This window comes from Meleagris gallopavo, chromosome Z (assembly GCF_905368555.1).
Source record: "Meleagris gallopavo chromosome Z, MGAL_WU_HG_1.1, whole genome shotgun sequence".
NCBI classification, from domain to species: Eukaryota; Metazoa; Chordata; class Aves; order Galliformes; family Phasianidae; genus Meleagris; species Meleagris gallopavo.
This window is the reverse complement of record NC_139435.1, coordinates 26,574,075-26,595,022: the sequence shown is the minus strand read 5'-3', so window position 1 is coordinate 26,595,022 and position 20,948 is coordinate 26,574,075. Positions and strand designations below refer to the sequence as shown.

Genomic DNA, 20,948 nt, shown 5'->3' with positions numbered 1-20,948 from the left:
AAAAATGCAGCTCACCATTCTCTAAGCAAAAATGCATATTTTCCAAGTTTCAAAATCATTCTTTTATGTATTTTCTACTCAAGACACCATTATATGGAATCATTAAGGCCGGAAGATACTTTCCAAGATTATCTAGCCCAACCACCTGCTCAAGCAGGTCAGATGCATCAAGCTGCCCAGCAACATGTCCAGAAGGGTTTGGAGATTATCTCCATGAATAGGTATTAGACAATCTTCATGGATAACAGTGGCACTGTTTAGCCACCCCTACAGTGAAAAATTGTTTTCTCATATTCCAGTGGAACTTTGTATATTTCCATTTGTGCATTTTGCCTCCTGTTCTGCCACTGGGCATCACAGCAAAGAATGTGGCTCTCTTTTTGTTGCTTCTTTTGTTCAGTATGTGAGGTCTCACTTAGCTTCTCTTCATATGACAGATGCTCCAAACATTTGATACAACCTCAAATATTTCTCAACTTTGTTGTTAACTGCAGGTATTGTAATACAACGTGATACAATGTTTCATCCAATTTATTCCTGCTCCTGGGGGCATGCAGTACATTCCATTCCATAGTTTCAAGCACTGTATATAGGAACATGCATTAAATTCTGCCAGAGCAACCAGAACTTTTCTCAGCATCGTTGCTTCCTATGACATAATTCTACACTACATACACAAAAGACAGCTATCAGCACTGATTTTGTACTTATTTCCAGATCACTGACAAATAGAAGTGCTCCAAAAGTTATGCCTCCTATTTTATTATGTTGGCCCATGATGCCAGAGGTGGATGTTGATGGTACCAGCAGAATAGATAGAATCTTCTCACCAATATTCCATTACATGTTGTTGCCACGCAACAGGTGGCAGCAGAAGGGCAGTCTGACATAATAGCATCTGACATGGAAGTACAGATAAAGCAAAAGTATGTCACTGAATTCCTCCATGCAGAAAAAAAAAGGCACCCGCTGACAGTCATAGATACTTGCTGAACACTTGCGGAGTGTGAGTGAGGCAGTGGGTGGTGCGTTTAAGCTGTGGCAAAAGGGATGTGGAAGACAAGCCACATTTCAAATGGCCACGCACAGCTGTCACACCATAAAATGAAAAGCACCTAGATCAACTCATCCATTCAAATCTGGAGATTACAAACAGGACTGTGTACAGAGGTGAAAAATGGCTTCATTGCATGGTAAATAACAATGGCAACATTGGATTATCACAAAGTTTGCACCAGGCCAACAAATGCTCAGAAAAAGAACGAACACTGTTTGGAAGTTTGTCAGGATCTGCAGAACCAACATGAAGCTGAAGGTGACAGTTTCCTGGATCACATTATTACCAGTGATGACATGTGGTGTCACCACCATGAGCTAGAATCAAAACAGCAGCCCACGGAGTAGAGATGTGTGAATTCCCCAACAAAGAAAAAGTTCAGGATGCAGTCCTCAGTGGGTAAAGTGATGTGCATCACCTTTGGAATAGGAAAGGGATGGTGCTTCCAGACTTTATGGTATCCGGACAAACCATCAGCTCTGACCGCTGCATCACAACACTGTCTAAGCTGAAAGCCCTAACTTCCAGAGTCAGGCCAAAGAAGACATCCTTTCTCTTGCAACACATTAATGCAGGCCCTATACCAGTTTGAATATCATGGAACACACTGCCAGTTTTCACTGCGCTGTCCTACCACACCCACATCATAGTCCAGACTTGGTGCCTTCTGACTTCCATCTGTTTGGGCTGATGAAATATGGACTGCACGGGCAACATTTTTCTAACAATGGAGCTGTCAGAGCAGCTGTGAAACAGTGAGTCACCTCTGCTGTTACAGATTTTGATGAGCACAGCATGTATGCGCTTGTACATTGCTGGCAAAAATGCACAGCTAATGGTGCTGACTATACTGAAAAACAGTATTTTGTAGCTGAGAGTTTGCTCTATCAAATAGTGTTATTATGTTCTTGTATCTGCTGTAGTTTCCATGCAAATAAATAGAAGGCATCACTTTCAGAGCCTACATATTTTGAACAGCACTGAACCAAAAACAGACATACAAAACAAACTAGAAATATTCCCAATAGGATGACCAACTTCTAGCAACAGAATTTTATAATCTAACATTTAACAAGTTTAATATATTTAACAGAACTTATACTGATTTTATACAGTGCTATTGCTCTCTTAAATTGCTGTCAGAGAGTAACAACCCAGGCATCTTTTGTAAGTATACTAGGCCATCCGAGCTGTGCCTGTCATACTACTATTAGCTTTACCATTACATGGGCTAAGTCTGATTGTGCTACTCATTGTAAAAATACCATTCTGCATCTGCTTATAGTGTAATAAATCAACCTAGTTTACAGTCCCCAGAAAAATAATAGCATATTTGTTTGACAGTACTGATTTTTCAATAAAGCTGTTTCCAATGGCCTGCATCATAGACAGCCATACAAAATTAAAAGACAAAACTCTTTATTTTACCTAGAATCAGTGCTAGGCTAACTATGATATGTAAGCATTCCACTTACATATTTAAACTAATTGCAGAAATCCAGAGTCACTCATTCCCTAACTTTCCACTGAACTTTTGAAAATAACATTAATCATTACATGTATCCACGTACTTTGATTTCAGGCCTACAAGCAATGAACCATGAAAAAAAAAACAAACAACAAAAAAAAAGAGACCTAGAACCAATACTGTGTAATTTCTACTTGATTTGCATCTTGTTAAAACTATATACAACTAATGGAAACTCAAGCTACTACTCCAAAATCTCCAAGTGTATGTTATACCCTAAATTTTGGTTTCTAATAACATACCAAACATAATTGCAGATTTTGTCCAAATTAGAAGATTCACTACGCATCTCTCCATGTACTTGTAGAAAACTCACATTACTCCCTCTAGTGTCGGCACTCATGGGGAGAAGGGTTTCTTCTACTTTTTACTTCTCTCTTTTTTTAAAGTCTCTCTTACTATACACTCTATTTTCTCAGGGGTTGTGGAAACACAAATCTAATTGCCTGGTATATCAGACTGAAAGTAGGATACTACGTGTTGAAGGGCTATCAAGAAGTGTGGTTTTCTATCATGGAAATATGTATACTAGGTCAGCAGACAAGATCTTCCTATCAACTGTATGAGCTTCTACTGCTACCAACTTCATTCATGAAAAAACAATCGTATAAGAAGAAAAACAGATGGCAAACAGACAGAGAAAGCTGAAAAGCTCCTCATTAACATGGAGTACTTTAAATATCAGTGTTTTGGAGGTTCAATTTTTTTAAAAACTGTTTTCTTGAAAAAGCCTACTCAGGTGAGAGCTCCGGTGTTCTTGATATACCTTGCAACCACTGCTGACATACAACAAGGGGAGAGCAAGAATCTGCAATCTTTAAGCTGCCACAGATACTACTGATACAATGATCTACACTATGTTGTTGCAGAACGACACAATTGAGAAGTCTGATCTCACCTAGCACAGAAAAGAAGACAACTTAGATTTCTGTATTTGAAGCATTTGCAATTTTTGTTACTGTATGTTTGAACTGGACCCATTTCTAACCTTCAAACTAAATGTTCTATTCATTTTAAGTAACAGTTTCATTACAGGCAAAACAATGAATGTGAATGCAAAGTCAGGTAAAATTTTGCTCTCAAGTGATTGTGCTTTTATGCTACTGAAGTCGGTGAAAATGTTTTAATCAATGAAGAATTTGTCCTCGTAGAAGTTATTTTTCAGTTAACTGATACTAAACAGCGAAATTGGAAAACAATACTTCATAGTGTTGAAGCTCCAAGATAGAGACTCCAGTGATGCATTAGCCACTGGGGTCACAGACACAGTAAACTGCAAAGCCACAAAGTAATCCAGGTAAAATCATTTTGCTAGCCTGTATGTATTTTATCCTTCCAGCATTTTTCTTACTCTCTGTAATAAATGTGTAAACGCAGCAAACAATCTCTTAACATATCAAATGTGTATCAAATCAGAATCTTAACTTCAGGTGGGATTCTTCAGGTGTTACAGCAATACAGTTAACTCTACAATATACCAAGTCTCATCTGCTGAACTAATTAATATTGCCAGATGTTACCAGATGAATGTCCAGCATACTGAGCTGCTTACAAAATGCAAGTCCTTTTATTCTACAAGCTAAATGACATAAAGATAAGTAGCAACATAGTAAAAGGCGTTCCTATTTTCTGAGATAAAAAAATAATTAGCAAATAGTTTGATCAGCCCTTGATCAAACAACACAGATATTAAAGAAGATTTCTTCAGGGTTGCTTGGATTCTTCTCTTACCATTCCTTTATCAATGGAATAAAATAGATAATATTCTATTGCATTTCCATTTAGCCATATCTATTTAACAGACAAAAGCTAACATGTGTAAAAGACTTACTCCAATTATTTGCCCTAGCCATGGAGTTGAATTTTAAAAAAACACCTTTCTTCTTTTTTCCAATACATGACCAATAAACACTCCAGACAGGATGTTATTCACCTTGCTGCCTGATTTGAGCTAAGTTTTTCCAAGCAAAGATGAATGAAAATAATTAGAAAACTATTCCATGGAACTGCTGACTCTTTGCAGCAGAATGTGGCCTCAAATTCATATAGCATGCATAGTATATATGAACCTTGGCTATGCTGGTCCATTGGACTCTGAGGTGGGCCCATCCCAGGGTGAGGAGGTCGCATAGTCTTCATGGAGCCACAATGAACGTCTTCAACCATTCCTTTCTCATGTAAGCCATCAATGGACTGTGAAAACAAAATAAGAATTTAAAGAGAAACAACGCATAAATTCACTATAAAAATCCAAAGAAGTTTAACTCAAAACCTAAGTAAATACAAAATACACAAGTAGAAACTTTTCTTAACTGTCATTCAAATAAATTCAGCTGAAACATTTATCCTGGAATCAAACATTTTGAAAAGCACAAAGCACCACTGGACCGCTCATTCGTTCCTTTTCCGTTTCTTTTTTTTGACTTTTTTTTTTTCCCTCCTTAGGATCTGTTTGGCAACGCCAAGGAGACAAACTGCCCACATACAAGCACATGAACAGCACTGGTCTCATATTACAAAGTGGTGTAACATACACCAACTTGTTAAAGTACAGCCTGTGGCTTGGCTTGAGCTATTTTTAGCCCAAACTTTGCCCTTTCTGTCTCTGCTCTACTGGAATGCCCCGAACACTTTTTCTCTTCAAACACGAAGATATAATTGCTAGAGGTTCCCTAGTTTTGCTTGCAAAGAAGAGGTTAAGGCAATCAAGGAATGGGAGACAAGGTTCTACTCAAATACTTGCACTCCCTACAGTTCCTGATACTTTATTCACTGAAGAGCTACAGTTATCATGGTATTTGGTATGCAGAACAGGGCCAAACATCTTCCAAAGACAGTGCAGAGAATACAGCTTGGGGTCAGAAAAACATGCTGGAGGCATGCAGGGCACTGGAAATTGTTCCTTAATAGAAACTGTCAGATTCCAAGTACAAAAACAAGGCAAAAAGTGGTATCAGAAGAAAAAGAAAACTAAAAAGGTTTACCTGAGAACAAAAATTACACAAGGTCCCTAAAATGAAATGAGATTCTGGTTATTCACTGATCATTTCAGATAACTTCATTTGCAAGGCTTGGTAGTAGGAAAGAAAATCATTCATCTCTATACAGAAGGATCAAACTGCCTCACTCTAAAACATATACATAGGCATACTAAATATTGTTACTGCAAGCTGATTGTACAGAGACCTTGCAGTTTGTTTAATATAAATGCATGCCTACTAATTGGGAACTTTTTATAAAAGAAATAGAAAAATTTATTCCAACTGAAAATGTAGGTTGCCTAGGAAGCTCCATTAAGTTGAAGGAAAACATAGACAAATTTCTTCTCTTTGAGAAATTTGTTGCATAAGGATAACCCAAGTTTAATTAACTCATTTTATACAGAAAATGGGAAAGAAGATAAAACTCTCTATTTTATTTGTAAATTCTTTATAAAACTATTAATTTTCCATCAAAATAATTTTACTAGATTTAAAGCATCTTTAAACAGAGTGTTTTTTTTTTTTAATTCAGCATTTTTGAATCATTTCACCATCAAATTTTTTCCTTATCAGAAACTAAGAGTTAAAAAAAGAAAAGTTACAAAAAAAGGAGAAGCAAAGAGGAGTTTTGTTTCAATAGGATGTTTAATCATGCCAATAAAAAAGAAAAGTGAAAAGAACTTGTATCAGAAAAAAAAAAAAACTTATAAACCATTTTTGAGTACACGAGTTTGGGATATGGAACAGAAACATAAAGATAGACTAACACGTGAAACATAGTTTCACTGTGCTGATCAAATAAAGCTAACACCCTTTTCTGAAGTGCAAAATCCTCTTCTCGTCTCTTCTCCCCTGTTTATAAAGGCAACTAACCCTGATGAGAATGCTTAGTTCACATCTTACTGAGCTGAATACACAAACAGAAACACTTGTACAGACAGAACTATTCCTATTTTGCCACTGTACATATCTATGACTCAATCTTTAGGACCTCCAAGAGGAGAAACATATTGAATAGAAAACCAGATCTGATTTCTTTAACAGAGGACTATGACTGTACACTCCTGTGGTGTGACAGCAGGAATGGGCATGACTGTATTAATGGACAGCAACAGTGCAGCCTCTCTTGATGCTAGAAACTTCAGAGAGTCTGAGACAGTACACAACATACATATCCAGGGCATCAGAAATACAAACATAGGAGAAGGTGACAAACCATTTGGGCACTAATGAAAAGCAGTGAAGAAGAAAGCAAACACATGCCCACACTTCTCCTTTCAAAAAGAATTTAAGGCAAAACAAACAGGAATGGAAGGATAGGTACACAATCATAAACAGAAATGCTAGCTGGAGGAATGGTTCTGTGGGAAGAAGAGCTGACCAAAAGAAAAGGGTTTTGTAAAAAATCTTTTTTTCAAAAAATTGAAAGCAAAACAAAATCTGGAACAAACTTAAATGTTTCAAGTCAAACAGAAGGGAGGATAAGTTTAACAAAAATTGGGTTTGCTTTACTGTGTTTGCAGAAATTATGCTGTGAAAGTCTAAAACAGAAATTCATTAGGAGCAGATTTAAAAAGGCAGAACTGATGGATCTGTTTTTACTAAAAAAGCTAAAAGAAAGATGAAGGTGGCATAAATTTCTTCCAAGACAAAATTAGTTTCGATGATGCTAAGTTATGCAATGAGACTTGTGTTTTCAAGGATATATTTAATCTAAAAGTACCACTATAGTCCAGGGGAAAATATAAAAAAACAAATAGATAAGGACTACTTAAATTGAAAAATGGTTATTTCTCACAACCTCTTTGAAATGCTACATAGTTACAAAGTTAGCTGAGGACTTGAAGCAATGTAACAGCAGCACCATTACCAAAACCTTGCTCCACAAGCCCAGAACAGTGAATTCCCTGGAAGAATAAAATCAAGGCAATCATGTAGCTATACTTTTCTGGATACTTTCCCACCTTCTTCTTATTCTCAGCTCAAGATAAAATCCAAGACTGTTACAGTTTTCCCATTTCACAGGGCCCCGAAAGATCTCTAAGAATCTCTCCTTGAATCTGTGTTCTCTTGCACCCAAAATGCACATCAATAAAAATTGAATTGTAATGACCTTCCTGGCAATTTCATTGGTAGTCTGAACATTTCTTGAGCAAGTAACAGGAAAGATAATTAACTTACTGTTTCTATGAAAGCTACGTTATTATGTAAATCAACTGTAAATTTTCCTGTGGAAGTCTTTTGGGGTTATTATAGAGTGAATACAGAGTCTCCATCTTTCAGTAGTAACTACTTTTAAGTAATCAAACTGTAGGAATTGTAACTTTTACTTAATCAGTTATTTACCTACTTTTGCATATTTTCATTTTATGCATTATGTCTGTAAGCTAGCCAAACATCTAACAAAGAGTCAAAGTACTTTACCACCTTCTTGGTGGATTTTGAAAGTGAAAACCACAATCCCACTGCATTTGTGCAATAAACAAGTAATTGCATAAATAGAACAGTTTTTGCTTACTCTGTTTTACTACACTTTTGCTTGTCCACTTTAAAAAAAAAAAAAAAAACAACCCAAAACACCATGTTACATCATGACATAAAGGTCATGGACCAGCTTTAAATAAACGACTTAAAATAAAGCTAAATAGACAGAAAAAAAAAAAACCTACCTAGTCAAACTGAAAATTACAAGTGGCTGACCAGATTTCTTTTAACTATAGTAATGTCATTCAAGCAGCATTTGCAAAACAGTCTGGAGGCACATTTTCACAAAATTTCTTAACAGACCCTTCCCAGAACTTCTCTCTTAGCTTTCTCAATGCACTATTTCTGGAGTTGTACTCCAGAACAGGCTAGAAAATTGATCTAGACTGAAAAGAAAAAAAAAAAAAAAACTTTCCATCTGCATCAGTTCAACAGATTTATTCTGTAGCTTAGTCTGAGCTTCTCTGTCTCACACACGCATATTATTTCTGAAAAAAAATTTGTGATTATTTCTAATGCTGATATAACATCAGACATCTGAAGAACATCTTGATCTTTTAGGTCCCCTTCGACCCAAGCTATTCTATGATTCTATGAACATACAAGAGAAAACATGATATAGCAGTTGAAGACAATGTATGGAATACTAAACTGCTGAACTACAAAATTGCTGGTGTTAGCCTTATCTTCTTCAGGCACAGAATCTCTTAATAAAGAAAGAACTAAGAAAATTGAAGGATGCAAACCTCATCCATCTATGAGTTTGGAGCACTCACCAGAGTAATGGCACCTTAGGTAGTCAACTACCTCACAAAAAAGGAAATATCAACTGAAAATAGTAAATCTAACCTAGCTAATTGCTAACTTACTTCAAGATCCACATGCAAAACTTACAGTTATTTAAGGCATTGATTTTTCAGAGATTACAACTGCAACAGTTTAGTACAAACAGGGAGTTGGACCATGGTCTTCTTCACTTCAACTGTCATTGTGTTATTAGAAATTTTAATGATACAGTTCTTCATGCACTGGCACTGTTATGTCTCTACAGAATAGACGTTTTAACTGCTTTAATGACTAAAATTAATCCATATGTGAAAATGACACACAAGGCTGTCAATTCATGAGGAAAATTAAGATACGTTTACATTACTTTAAGACTATATTATTACTTTGAATTTCTTTACTGATGTGCTTACATAACATGTAAGTTTACATGGCAAGGTCTCAGTTGCAGCGAGCTGCAGAGGCAGCCTCTAAGTACAGCACAGCAGCTGCCCCATACTAGCTGAAAGCCTGTTTCCAGCTGGCTCCAAAAGGGACACACTGCTAGCCAAAGCTGAGCTATGAGGCAGTTGCACCTCTGTGATAATGGTTCCGAGAAAGGCTAAAACGCTACACAGTACTAGTGAGAAAGTGGAATGGGAAAACATGAGAGAAACAGCCCTGCAGATACCAATTCCACTAATCTTCCCCAGTTCTTGTCTGTTTTGCCTGCAACAGCCATTGCTGAGTGATTTCCCTGTCCTTTTCTCAATCTGCTAACTTTCTCACTGTGTTTCCTGCACCTTCCTGCCCTGCCTTGCTGAGGAAGTTAGAGAATGGCTTACGTCGACGTCAGTCAGCCAGGGTCAATTCATAACAGCTTATAAAAGTAACACATAGCATCAACAAGTTAGCAAAATGCCTTCCAATCTTCGCTCTAAAAGCTGCTACTTCATTTTTTCTGAAAGTAGAATATCAGTGAAGTTTAAGTGATCATTAGTTCCAAATATGTGGTTCACAGCCACGTGAAAATGACAGTTCAAGAGATTGTTCTCAAACAGAAAATTCTGCTCCTGCAAAAATCTTCTCAAAGCAGAAGACATTAAGAATAGTCCAAGTACATGTACGACATTCAGTGTATAACAACAGCTAATGTACAGTTATTCACACATTCTACAATATGGAGTTTAAAATTCAATACTAAGAAGGAATCTATGTAAAAGTTTCAAAACAAAGTTTTTCATCCAACACAGAAGATTAAACAAATTTGTAGGCACAAGCCATAAAGAGTTAAAAGTATTGAAGTGAGTATCAAAATTAAATCAAATCATAACTAAATCAAATTAAATCATGCAAAACTAAAGAAGAACCCAGAAAAATTTTACAGCAGCATGATGTTCCAGAATAGATAAGGACAAAAATTAAAAGGTGGTTAGTATCATCTACTGTAAGACTTTAATACTTACAATTCCAACGCTTTCTTTAGTAAGGTCTAGTGTATGGAAAGTGCACAGTTCAAAAAGAATTTCAAAAATAAAAATTTCCAAACTACTAAGTCTGTAATTCAAAGTAGCGTATTAAGAGCAAAGAAGCTGTACATAATCTCATGTATGCATCAACTTTAGCAACAAAGCCTAAATGCAGTAGAAGTTGGGTTTTTATTCACTGGAGAGAACTTTTAAGAATAAAAGGTTCACTTGTAATAAATTATTACCTTATGCATTTGGTGCATGCCTTCCTGTGGATAATCAGTGGGCCCCATCGCTGGCATTTGATGCGGAACACTGGGTGGACCTGGACTTGGCCCCATCATGCTGTGAACTGAGCCAGGAGATGGCCCTGGTCCTGGGCTAGGTCCTAGAATTGGTCCAGGTGAAGGTCCTGGTCCAGGAGAAGGACCAGGATGCGGCATGGCGCCAGGGTCTGTGGGCGTGGACATCTGTTTTTCTGTCTCCTTTTCAGTGAGCAGAATAAGCTCTAATAACAGAAAAACAAAACAAAGACATTTTCTATATGATATCAGGGCATCCAAGAAAATGTAATAAAGAAGATCTACTGGCAATCATCACACGCGCGTGCAAGCTGTCACCAGCAGAAAATGCCTAAGTAATTCTTCATATGGAACATTTGTTTCGTCACTCTTCAAAAAGCCCACCAGAAGGAGGAAGTTCATGATAGTTCTGTCAATCTCTGGACGCTTATATATTAATATGAGAGCAAAGCAGTTACTAGGCTATGTGAAATATCTACTGGAGAAAACTTGGTTGTCGTTCAACCAACTTGCAGTCATCAAATTACACAGCACAAAGTCATGTACACTATTATTGAATACAGAGTAGACCTGTGCAACTCTGTGATATATGTGTGTTCAAAAATCTACACTCAACACATGTGACGGCAATTCTTACAAAATTCATGGGGATATAGAAAAAGAAGTGGTAGAAGTATTATTAACATTATCTTCTAACTATTTTTTTTAGTTCGACATTGAAGACTTTCCTGGTTGTCTCTAAATGGTAATCTCAGTATCAAATGAAACACACAATAGAGAAGACATTACTGTGGCCTGAATACAGTTAAAACCCACTTGAGGGATTCTGTTGATGTCACAAGCCAGAAGAATGCAGCTCAAGTGGCTTATAAAATGGTAAGCACTCAGAGAACAAATGGCAGGCTTTTACAAGCTGGAAAAACAACTACTACTATTTTCTATTTCTATGTTCTTAAGAAAACAAACTGATGCAGGGTACGGGCTTGAAGCATCCTTCATCTTTTTGAGAACTTCTATCAATGGCTAGTATTGAATACCTGTAGTCTATTACTGTCAGAGTATTGTAATGCAGTGACATAACTGCTGTATTTTTACAAAACTGATAGTTGATGCCAACAAGACCAGTCTTATTTCTTGGTATTCCCCTCTCCCAGAAGCCTCATTTTCTTCTGTTTGATCACAAGGTGATCTCATTATCTGAGTAACTAAGACAGCAGAAAAGTAGCACCGCATAAGAAAACAAATTACAATTTTTTAGGTTACCAAACTGATGTTCTAAAAGGACAGATGGATCCCAACATCAGCACAAAGAAGCAAGCAGGATCACCCCTTTCAGCAATAGCTGACCATTACACAGGGTTAGCTTGCTCTCTCAATTCAATCAGGACACAATTTTTACAACATTACCAGTTCAGAGTTACTTGTCTCAGAATAATAAATACAGTATGGTGAAAAACAAGCCTTTACAAAAAGCATTTTAATTTGCAATATTTCCATAGCACATCATAGTATAGGGGTTCCCTGACCCGTATTCTCTTCTTATAGGAGTTGTTACAGAATATTGTTCTACACCCACATCAGGGTTTATATACAACCCATGGTTAGCAGTAATTACTTTCTAACTGGAGTAAGTGGTGTAACCCTGTTATGGCACTGCTTACATAAACCCACATTGTAACACTGCAAACACTATGGTTCACAGAAATCAAATTAAGAAACAGACACTGAAGACAAGCAAAGTACCCTCCTGAGATTCCTACCAAAGCAGAAAGGAGGCCCATCTGCATGACACATCAGAAAGAAAAGTACATTCATGTGTAATTATGGCAATTAGGGAATTCAAATTTACAGATCTCATCTTTTTTTTTCTTTTATGAGCAAGAATCTTTACTTACAGGGTCCAGTAGAGAAGATAAAACACTATCACATCAAGACTACTTTCAATTATTTACCCCTAGTTATCTGCACGTTGTGTCAGCATCAAAACGGCTTGCTAGCTTTTATTTATAAATTCCCTCCTGTTGCATTTTTATTAGCTACACCTCTGTTCTGATTCAAGGCAACAAATTAGAAAAATGGCTGCTTAGCTCATTTAAAATAAACCAGCCTTACCTGAAGTAAGCTACCTTAGGACCTTCTACACTTGCAAGGTAAAACAAGGTGATACCTCTGAAGCTTCTCTCTCCAAAACGAAAGGTAACAACAAAATACTCCAATCAGTCACCAATCAGTTCCTCGCATTCCCACAACACTGCCACAGAAGAAACTGCATCACCACATGTTCACAGCTGCAAACACCATGCCATAGCTTCTTGTAAGATGCCTGGAATTGCCTGGAATTTGGCTGGAAAATAGATATTTCCACAAAACAAAGAGCTTTTATACAAGCCAAGTTCCATTGCGAAACATAATACTGATCCTGTCAAAGCTGAGTCTCTCTGTACAGTACTAGCCAAATTCAGTACATTCAACAAAGCAGAACCTAGCACCAACTCCATTGTCCAGGCAAACGGGTAAAGAACTACAACTCAATCAATTACAAGCACACTGTCAGTTCCCAGTATCCCAAAATAATCTATTCCATAAAAGACTTCATCTACACCAATGTATTAAAATAAATATCAAAACCTCCCCTTCTGTTTGCTTTTATTGCAAACTTAACTTGTCATCTGCCTAAAAATCAACTGGTCTGATCTCAGCACTGCTAATTAAAAGGTCATTTACATATATACTAAGTATTTCCAGCAAGCAAATCTGAAAAATGTGGAACACTTTTGAAAGGAATAGCAAGTGCCCAACTTGTGGAAAATGATGACTACGAGAGGGTAATCCTACACTCCTTACTCCAGATTATGACCCTTCTCCAATCCCTTTGAAAGCTGATAAAGTCATTCAATTTTGTATCATTTTGAATATGTCTGAAGAGATCTTTATAAATTAAAGAAAATATTCATGTGGAAGAAAAAAACAACTATTTATAAAATCCATATAATGGAAACATAAAATAATGCAAACTGTAACATGAGTGCAAGTAACGTATGATGTACGAAAACAATTTATTTTTTTTTTTAAACAACCACTACCACTACAGGAACACATTATACATAGCCTCCCCAATTCTACTTAGAGTCAAACTGCTAAAAAAGACTTCAAAAATAGTTTAGTTTATATTTACTAAAATTGATATTGTATTAAAATTCACAAATCAGGAACAGCATTCTCATTAAAATTCAGTAAGTAGAAGATATTTAATTTTTCTAGGCCCTTATAAAAGTCTCATTAAAGTCTTGTCAAGAAAAAAAAAAAAGAGAGAGAAAGAGAGAGAGAGAAAACAATGGCCAAGTTCTATCCAGAAAACCTTGTTATAACTTTGGGTAAATTCTGGTCCCGTTACTGAAATAAGCAAAATGAAATCAACATTCTGAAAAGCCAGAGTTAACTCATTTGTTTTGACTGCCTTTTTAATGAGTAGCTCCTGTTAGTTACAAGAAAAACAAAACAAAAATCTCATTGTCCCAAATGATATGGCTGTTGGTTCAGACTCCCCTGTGTATTACACACTAATAGTTTCTCAAGTGTCTGATCTTTAAATTTCCTCAAATTTCCAATGTAAGCAGTGTCATTCACACGACTTCCAATAAGACACAGCTATTTTAGAGCTGTAACCTCATGTCACTTCTTAAATTTATTTGCAACCTACTTCACCCAAATATCTTTAGTGAACAATCTAAATTCACAGGCTGCTCTGAAAGTAATGCCTCCTATTTATTTGCATAGAAATCACAACGAATAGCACAATAATAGTATCTGGTAGAGCAAATGCTCAGCTACAAAATTGACAGTCACCACCATTAGCTATGCTTTTTTCCAATGACAGACAAGAGACTGCATGCCACATCTGCAAATATTTGTACCAGCAGAGATGACCCACTGTCGCTGTCACCACTGCAACGTGCTCCACAGTCTTCAAACCTGTATGCAGACTGGTGTTATCATATTGCAAGAGAAAGGTGTCCTCTTCTCTAGTCTCACTCAGCAGGTTCAAGTCTTCAGCTTAGGCAGCGTTGTGACGTAGCGGTCAGAGATGACGGTTTGTCCAGGTTCCACGAAATCCAGACCGACCATCCCTTTCCTATCCCAAAAGACAGCTCACGTCACTTTAAAGACTGAGAGCTACAACTTGAACTTTTTTGTTAATGAGGTATTGCACACCTCCACTCTGTCTGCTGTTTTGACTCCAGCTTATAGTGGCGATACCATGTTTTGCCACCGGTAACAATGCAATCCAGGAAACTGCCACCTTCAGCTTTATCCTGGTTCAGTAGGTCCAGATAAATTTGAATACAGAATTCTTTCTGTCGCCACAGTTGAAACACATCATCCAATGCCTCACTGTGCTCGCACACACAGTATGGTTCCACAAACGTTGTGCAATTGTCAATGAATATCAATGGTTGCCATTTTTTTCTGCGTGGAGGAATTCAGTGACACTTTTACTTCATCCACACTTTCATATTAGACTATGTTTGTCAGAATGCCCCTCTACTTCCACCTGTCACACAGCAAAAAAATGTAATGTACTATTGCTGGGAAGGTTCTACCTTCACTGCCATCCCACCAATGTCAGTTTCTGATGTTCTGGGCTGACGTAACAAAATAGGAGGCACTACCTTCAGAGCAGCCCTTGTGAAAGGACAGATCCTTTTCTCTCACGTTTGCACAGCAAGGTGCAACGTCTCATACCTCCCCTCCTTTAGGCAGACTATAAACCAAAAACAAAATCCCCTAATTTCTTTAGCCCCTGTCAACAGAACAAGAAGGGTTTTAATTCACTGTTTGTGAATCCTACTGTTCTTACTGGTCCCAGGGATTTTCTCACACCTTTTCTGGACTACCCAGAGTTCAGACAGACAAGCAAAAATCCATGACTATCAAGGTAGCGTTAGAAAAATGGAAATACAACAAGAGCCACAACACTAAGAACTGAAGAGAAATACTCACTTCCTTTGCTCCACTCTTTCTAGAAAAAACGATTTAGGACAGTATCTGCATTATAAAGAATTTGAGTATGCTAAGAGGGAATGTTAGCTAAGCCTGTACGTTTTCACACCTAGAAGGGTTTGTAAATACAGCTCTTTCATCGCACATTAGCTCAGTCTTTCAGAACACAGAGCATTTAAGCACATTATACACACTTTGCTATAAACCTGATACAAACCCAAAGTGAAAAAAGGCATGGATTTGAAACTAAACCACAGCGGGCAGTAAACCATCAGCACTACTCAGGAATTCAAGACCAGCTGGACAACCAGAAAGATCCAGAGGTTATAGACTGCTTTGGCACAAAACAGTTACACTGCATCTAGGAACAGATGGAGCAGTAAGTATTTATAATTCTTCTAGTTGTTTCCCTTACCATACAATTCAACTTCTGTCTGTCCGTGATTGACTCAACCTAAACTGAATTTCAGTTGTTGTATTTTCAACCAGATCCCTTGTGCTGGACAGGTAGTGAAAAGCAAGGAAACTGTGCCAGTTACATCCAAAAAAAGGGGAACGTGGACCCAAGTAATCGCCACACAGATGCTGCAAAGCACTCTCCCCATAACTCCACAGAAAAGCTATTAGAGTCCACATGACCTCAGACATCTGCAAAAACAAGACAGATTTCAAAGCTGGCTTAAAAAACATACACTGCAAAACTGAGATACGCTGCAAAACAACTTGTAGTTATCTTTAAAATACTACCAAGCAAAATCAGAAATTATACTGCTAATGGTTCGCAGTATTTCCCTCACCAACTAACTGTAATCACATGAAGACTTTCAAAGTTTAAGAAGTGATTCACAAAGACAGTAGCTTGTTACAATTAAAATAAATAACTTGTAGTCTTTAGAAGCAAATCAGCATTACGTGTTTTACAACACCACTGGACACTATGCAGTGACATTTATAAGGACTTAACTACTGTTCTTTCATCAATGAATCAATCAGTAAACAGTAGGTGTACATGATTCAGTGTAAAATAAGTAAAGCAGAAGAGTCACATCTTCAGCTAAAATAAACCAGAATTATTCTGTTCACACAGGAGAAGCCAAAAACAGAAACAGCCGAGGAATTCTGCCTTTGCATACTCAGACACATAACTTCACTGTAACTTCAAAATCTTCTGGAAGGGAACTTGTAGCTTGGACTATAAACCACAGAATCAGAAATTCTGCAATGTAATTGCTTATTCAGATACTTCAGTGAGAGATAAAAACCCCTGGGCACTGCCTTAGCTGATTATCTAGCTGTCTACCAGAGACTGTCTGCATCCTGTTGAAGAAATTACTATTCCTACTTTGTAGCTGTTTCAGTTTTCCATGAAGAAACCTCTCAAACTACTTAAATTCACAGACTAAATTCTCCCAAAACACTAAAACAGCACCAAGAAATGACCACCTATCAGCTGGGGCTGAACAGACTAGTCAGCCCCACAGAAGTCATCCTAAGTCAGAGTTCATAGAAGTTAGGTTAAGCTACATCATCAGACTTCAATAAAGAGGCCAAAGCACAGACGTGACCCTTTCCATTGGATTTGCTACAGAAGGCAAAAGCCTTCAAGAGAAAAGGAGGGCAGGCGTTACAGTTGGAAGTTCACAAAACTGCCTTTTAACCCCATAGCCATGGTCACCACAAACAAATCTGTCAATGCCCAAGATCAAGCCCATATCTGCTGCACACATAGGTTCTACTGTACATCCAGAGTGCAGCAAACTGACTCATGACAGCAATGATTGATTACAGATTAAGTTTCCATACAGTGACCTTTTCTACAAGTATTAATGACAATTAGTGAACATCACCTTCATGTCAGACTCTGAAAAACAAAAGCCACAATTAGAGGTAAGGCAGAAGGAAAGGAATTCGTTACATGCCTCTACTTAGATAGGGAAGAAAAGAAGAAAGAACACTGTATCTTACTACGAGTTATTTAAAGTAAAGTATCAACAAAGATGAGGCAAAGGCATCATTTTCATAACAAAGAAGCATTCTTAACATTTGCCCCAGAGATCCTGGCTTTAAATGATTCACCTAGGTGCTGTAATGTGTGGGGATACACACAGAGCAAAACATTTACTCACAAGAAGAGTAGACTTTAAATGTGTTAGAAAAAATGAAACAATTTTCAGTCTTAGTCTTCTTAGCCTGTTATACCAGCAAACTACCAGAGCTGTGTTTAAATAAAGCCTTGCTTCTTTCTCCAAATCATCCTTCCTTATTTCATAGCTTGCAAATAAGACATAAGCTGTCCTCTGCTGCCATTTTCACGACAAGTGATCTTTATGTCATAACAATGTTCTTCTCGTTCCACTGGAAGATCAACTGAACAACTGAAAAATAAAACTGATATAAAAGAGGTACATGTCCAAGAAACACTTTGTACAGAGAGAACACACATTAAAAAAAAAAAAAAAAGTATTTTAACAAGCGATCTGCAAAGCAATCTCCTAATTCATCTAAAGAATAAAATCTTTTTCGGTTAAGAATTGCTAGTTCACAGCAACACTGATAGTCCGGGCCATGAACACTGAAGAAGTGCAGACATGTTTAAAGTTGCTGTCATGCACACTGTGACCTTAACTTCAAAGATCAACAAAAACTGAGAAAACATATCTAGAAATGTTAATTTCATATATACCTTTGTCAAGAATATATTTCATATGAGCATTAACTGGAGCACCTTTTCCTCTTGTCAACTTCAAGCCTCAGGCGTTGGTCAAAGCGTTTTTCAAACTTCACAAGAAATGCTCACACACCACTTCAGAAATGAACAAAAGAAAAGATCTGAGACTGCTTTGAACACAGTCTTCTGGCGCGTATGTTCTGTGAAACACCACAGAAACACCAATCCTGAAGCTGAGAGAAACGCTGGATTTAATGAAGCTTTAACCTCACTCTGTCACGTCCACGCGTTCTGTGTGATACAACCAACTCTGGATGTATTTTAAAATGCTCATTACTCGATCTTTCCTTCTATCACTGACATAACCCTATCTTCACTGTTACCACTCTACTACATCATTTTTCTCTTAGAATCACCGAAGGACAAAAGAAACAAAGTCAAAGACAGTAAGGGGGCAATTAGGCTCCCGAAGAGAAAGCGTGCCTCGCTTTGCATAACAATGCCCGGCTCACACGGCAGCGACGGCCCCACCTCGGACTGGTGCACTACTGAGGGAACTCGCCTCCGAAACGTGTGTTTGCCTGGGCCGCGGAGGCTGTGGGTAACATTAAAATGACGCGAACAAACTGGAAACAAAACAAAAGAGATTGCAAATGGCACAATGCGGTGTCACAGGTCCTACGTCACTTTTTGCAGAAAGCGTGCACACTACTTCCAGCGGTAAAAATAAACTAAATGAATAAATAAATAAAAACCAACCGCGTTTTACCGTTCCCTTTCTTTGGTTATTTACTTACCCGAAGTATTCACGGAAGGACAAAAAGAGCAGTGTTCACCGAAGTTCGGCCAGGCTGCGTGTCGCGAACAGCCGACGCCGAGGCGAACCGCGCGGCCACACCAACCGACACGGAACGACGCTATTTACTTAAAAACGATGCGCGAAGGGAGACAGGAAAATAATAATAATAATAATAATTTAACGGTAACTTCGGCCGCAGTCTGAAGGACAGTAACTTTCCCACCTGTGCGCAAACATGACAAATTTGGGGGGGGAGGAAGCAGGCAGAACCCGAAGCCCGCCGTTAGCTCCGGCCCCGCGCGCGGGGCTCCCGGACGGCGTCCGCGGGACCGTTACGCGCCGCCCGCGCGGGGCAGGGCAGCGCCTCGGCAGCGCCGCGCGGCTTCCGGCCCGGCCGAGGAACGTAGGCCTCGGCGAGGCGGCGGGCTGCACCCCGCCGGGCCCCGCGCGCCCCTCCGGCCTTTCTGGAAAGTTTTCGTCCCCGTCCAAAGGCTCCGCAGCGCGGGGAGACGCGGCCCCGCTCCTTTTCTCCGTCCGGCTGTGCGGATCCGTACCACAGCGGGGCTCGGCGGCGGCGGCGGGCGGGCGGGCTCGCCCCGGGGCGCGCCTCAGGGCAGAGCCCAGCCCGGGGTCCCGCTGCACCGCGCCCCCGCCACCGCGTCACGGGCTCCGAACGTGTCCGCGAGCGGAGGGGGCCGCTTCCTGATCCTCCGCCCGCCCCGGCAAGGAGAAAACTTTCCCAGGTGCCGAGCTCTGTCGGCGCGGCTGGGCGCTGAGCGGCGCCGCGTCCCGTAGCCGCGGCTGGGGCAGAGCCTTGTCCGATTGAATAACAAAAAAAAAATTTCCGCGCACACCGGAAATAAAACGCTTTTCGCTTGGAAAGGCGATCGCCAAACCGCGAGCGCACGTTGTGTGTGTGTCTGTGTGTGTGTCTGTCTGTGTCTGTCTATGTCTATGTGTCGCTCTGCGGGGCGGGGGCCGGGCAGGCGCGGTGCCCGCGGGGATCGGACCGGAGGCAGCGGAAGCCCCGCGCGGGGCCGCGGCCCTCCCTGCCTCCCTCCCGCGCCGTGACAAGCGCCCAGCCCGCGGCCTCCCAGTGCCAGCAGCGCCGCGGGGACAGCCCAGCACCGCGCTCCGCCGCAGGACGCCCCAACTTCCCCGCGCCACACAGCAGCGGCGGGGCGGGGGCGGCCGGCTCCAGGCGCAGCTCCCCGCTCCGACTCCATCCCCGCTGCGGACGGAGCGAAAAACCGCGGCCGAACCGCGCGGCTCGCGGGCTTTCGCGGACTCCTTCCACCGCCGGCGGTACGCGCGGGGCTTATTCCCCTGACACCGCATCCAAACTTTCTTCTCCTCGCGCCGCGCTCGCGGTGCGTACACCGGGGCGTACCGGGCGGGGGGCGGCCGGGGCTGTGCTCCGGGAGCGCGCGGGGCGGCGATGCGGAGCTGACGGCGCGGGTCCCCGCGGGGCGAGGCGCGTTTACCTTCCGCTCGGGCGGAGCACCGCGCCGGGTGTCGCGCCGCTGCCTCTGGTCGACCGGCGGAGCGGGGCCGGAGAAAGACTAGGCGCCGAGCATGACTTCACCGGTGACAGCCATTCCCTCCGCTTCCCAAACTCCGGCCCCGCCCACGGCCCCCTCCACCGCCTCCCCGCGCCGACGCCGCCGCGGCTCAGGAAGCACCGTTCCTATTGGCCCGTCGGCGGGGACTGCCCGCCCCCCCGCGCGGAAGGGGCGCCCCTATTGGCTGCGGCCGTCCGTCGCTCATCCAGGAGGCCGTGGGGCGGAGGGTGCGGAATGCGCCGGGCTCCGTCCGCGACAGCCGCGCCGCCGCCGAGACTCCGCCGCGCCGCCTCCCGGCCCGCCCGTGCGGAGCGGAGCGCGGGCCTGGGGCC

At 40.6% G+C, this 20,948-nt stretch overlaps 1 protein-coding gene across 4 annotated transcripts in view; it reads right to left on the bottom strand.

Annotated features, from left to right (window-relative positions):
* SMARCA2 (SWI/SNF related BAF chromatin remodeling complex subunit ATPase 2) overlaps window positions 1-20,679 on the bottom strand; it is a 106,872-nt gene extending 86,193 nt beyond the window's left edge. For 2 of the 4 annotated variants that reach the window (XM_085214268.1, XM_085214271.1), the window contains exons 1-3: window positions 20,539-20,679; window positions 10,530-10,792; window positions 4,655-4,778 (exon numbers count right to left, since the gene is read on the bottom strand). In XM_085214268.1, the coding sequence (XP_085070394.1) occupies window positions 4,655-4,778; window positions 10,530-10,754 (349 nt within the window). In that variant the 5' untranslated portion in view covers window positions 10,755-10,792; window positions 20,539-20,679. Of the gene's footprint in view, window positions 1-4,654; window positions 4,779-4,898; window positions 5,031-10,529; window positions 10,793-19,052; window positions 19,306-20,538 lie in introns of those variants that run through there. The other 2 variants (XM_085214270.1, XM_085214272.1) reach the window with 2 other exon arrangements.
* Window positions 20,680-20,948: the final 269 nt, after the last annotated feature.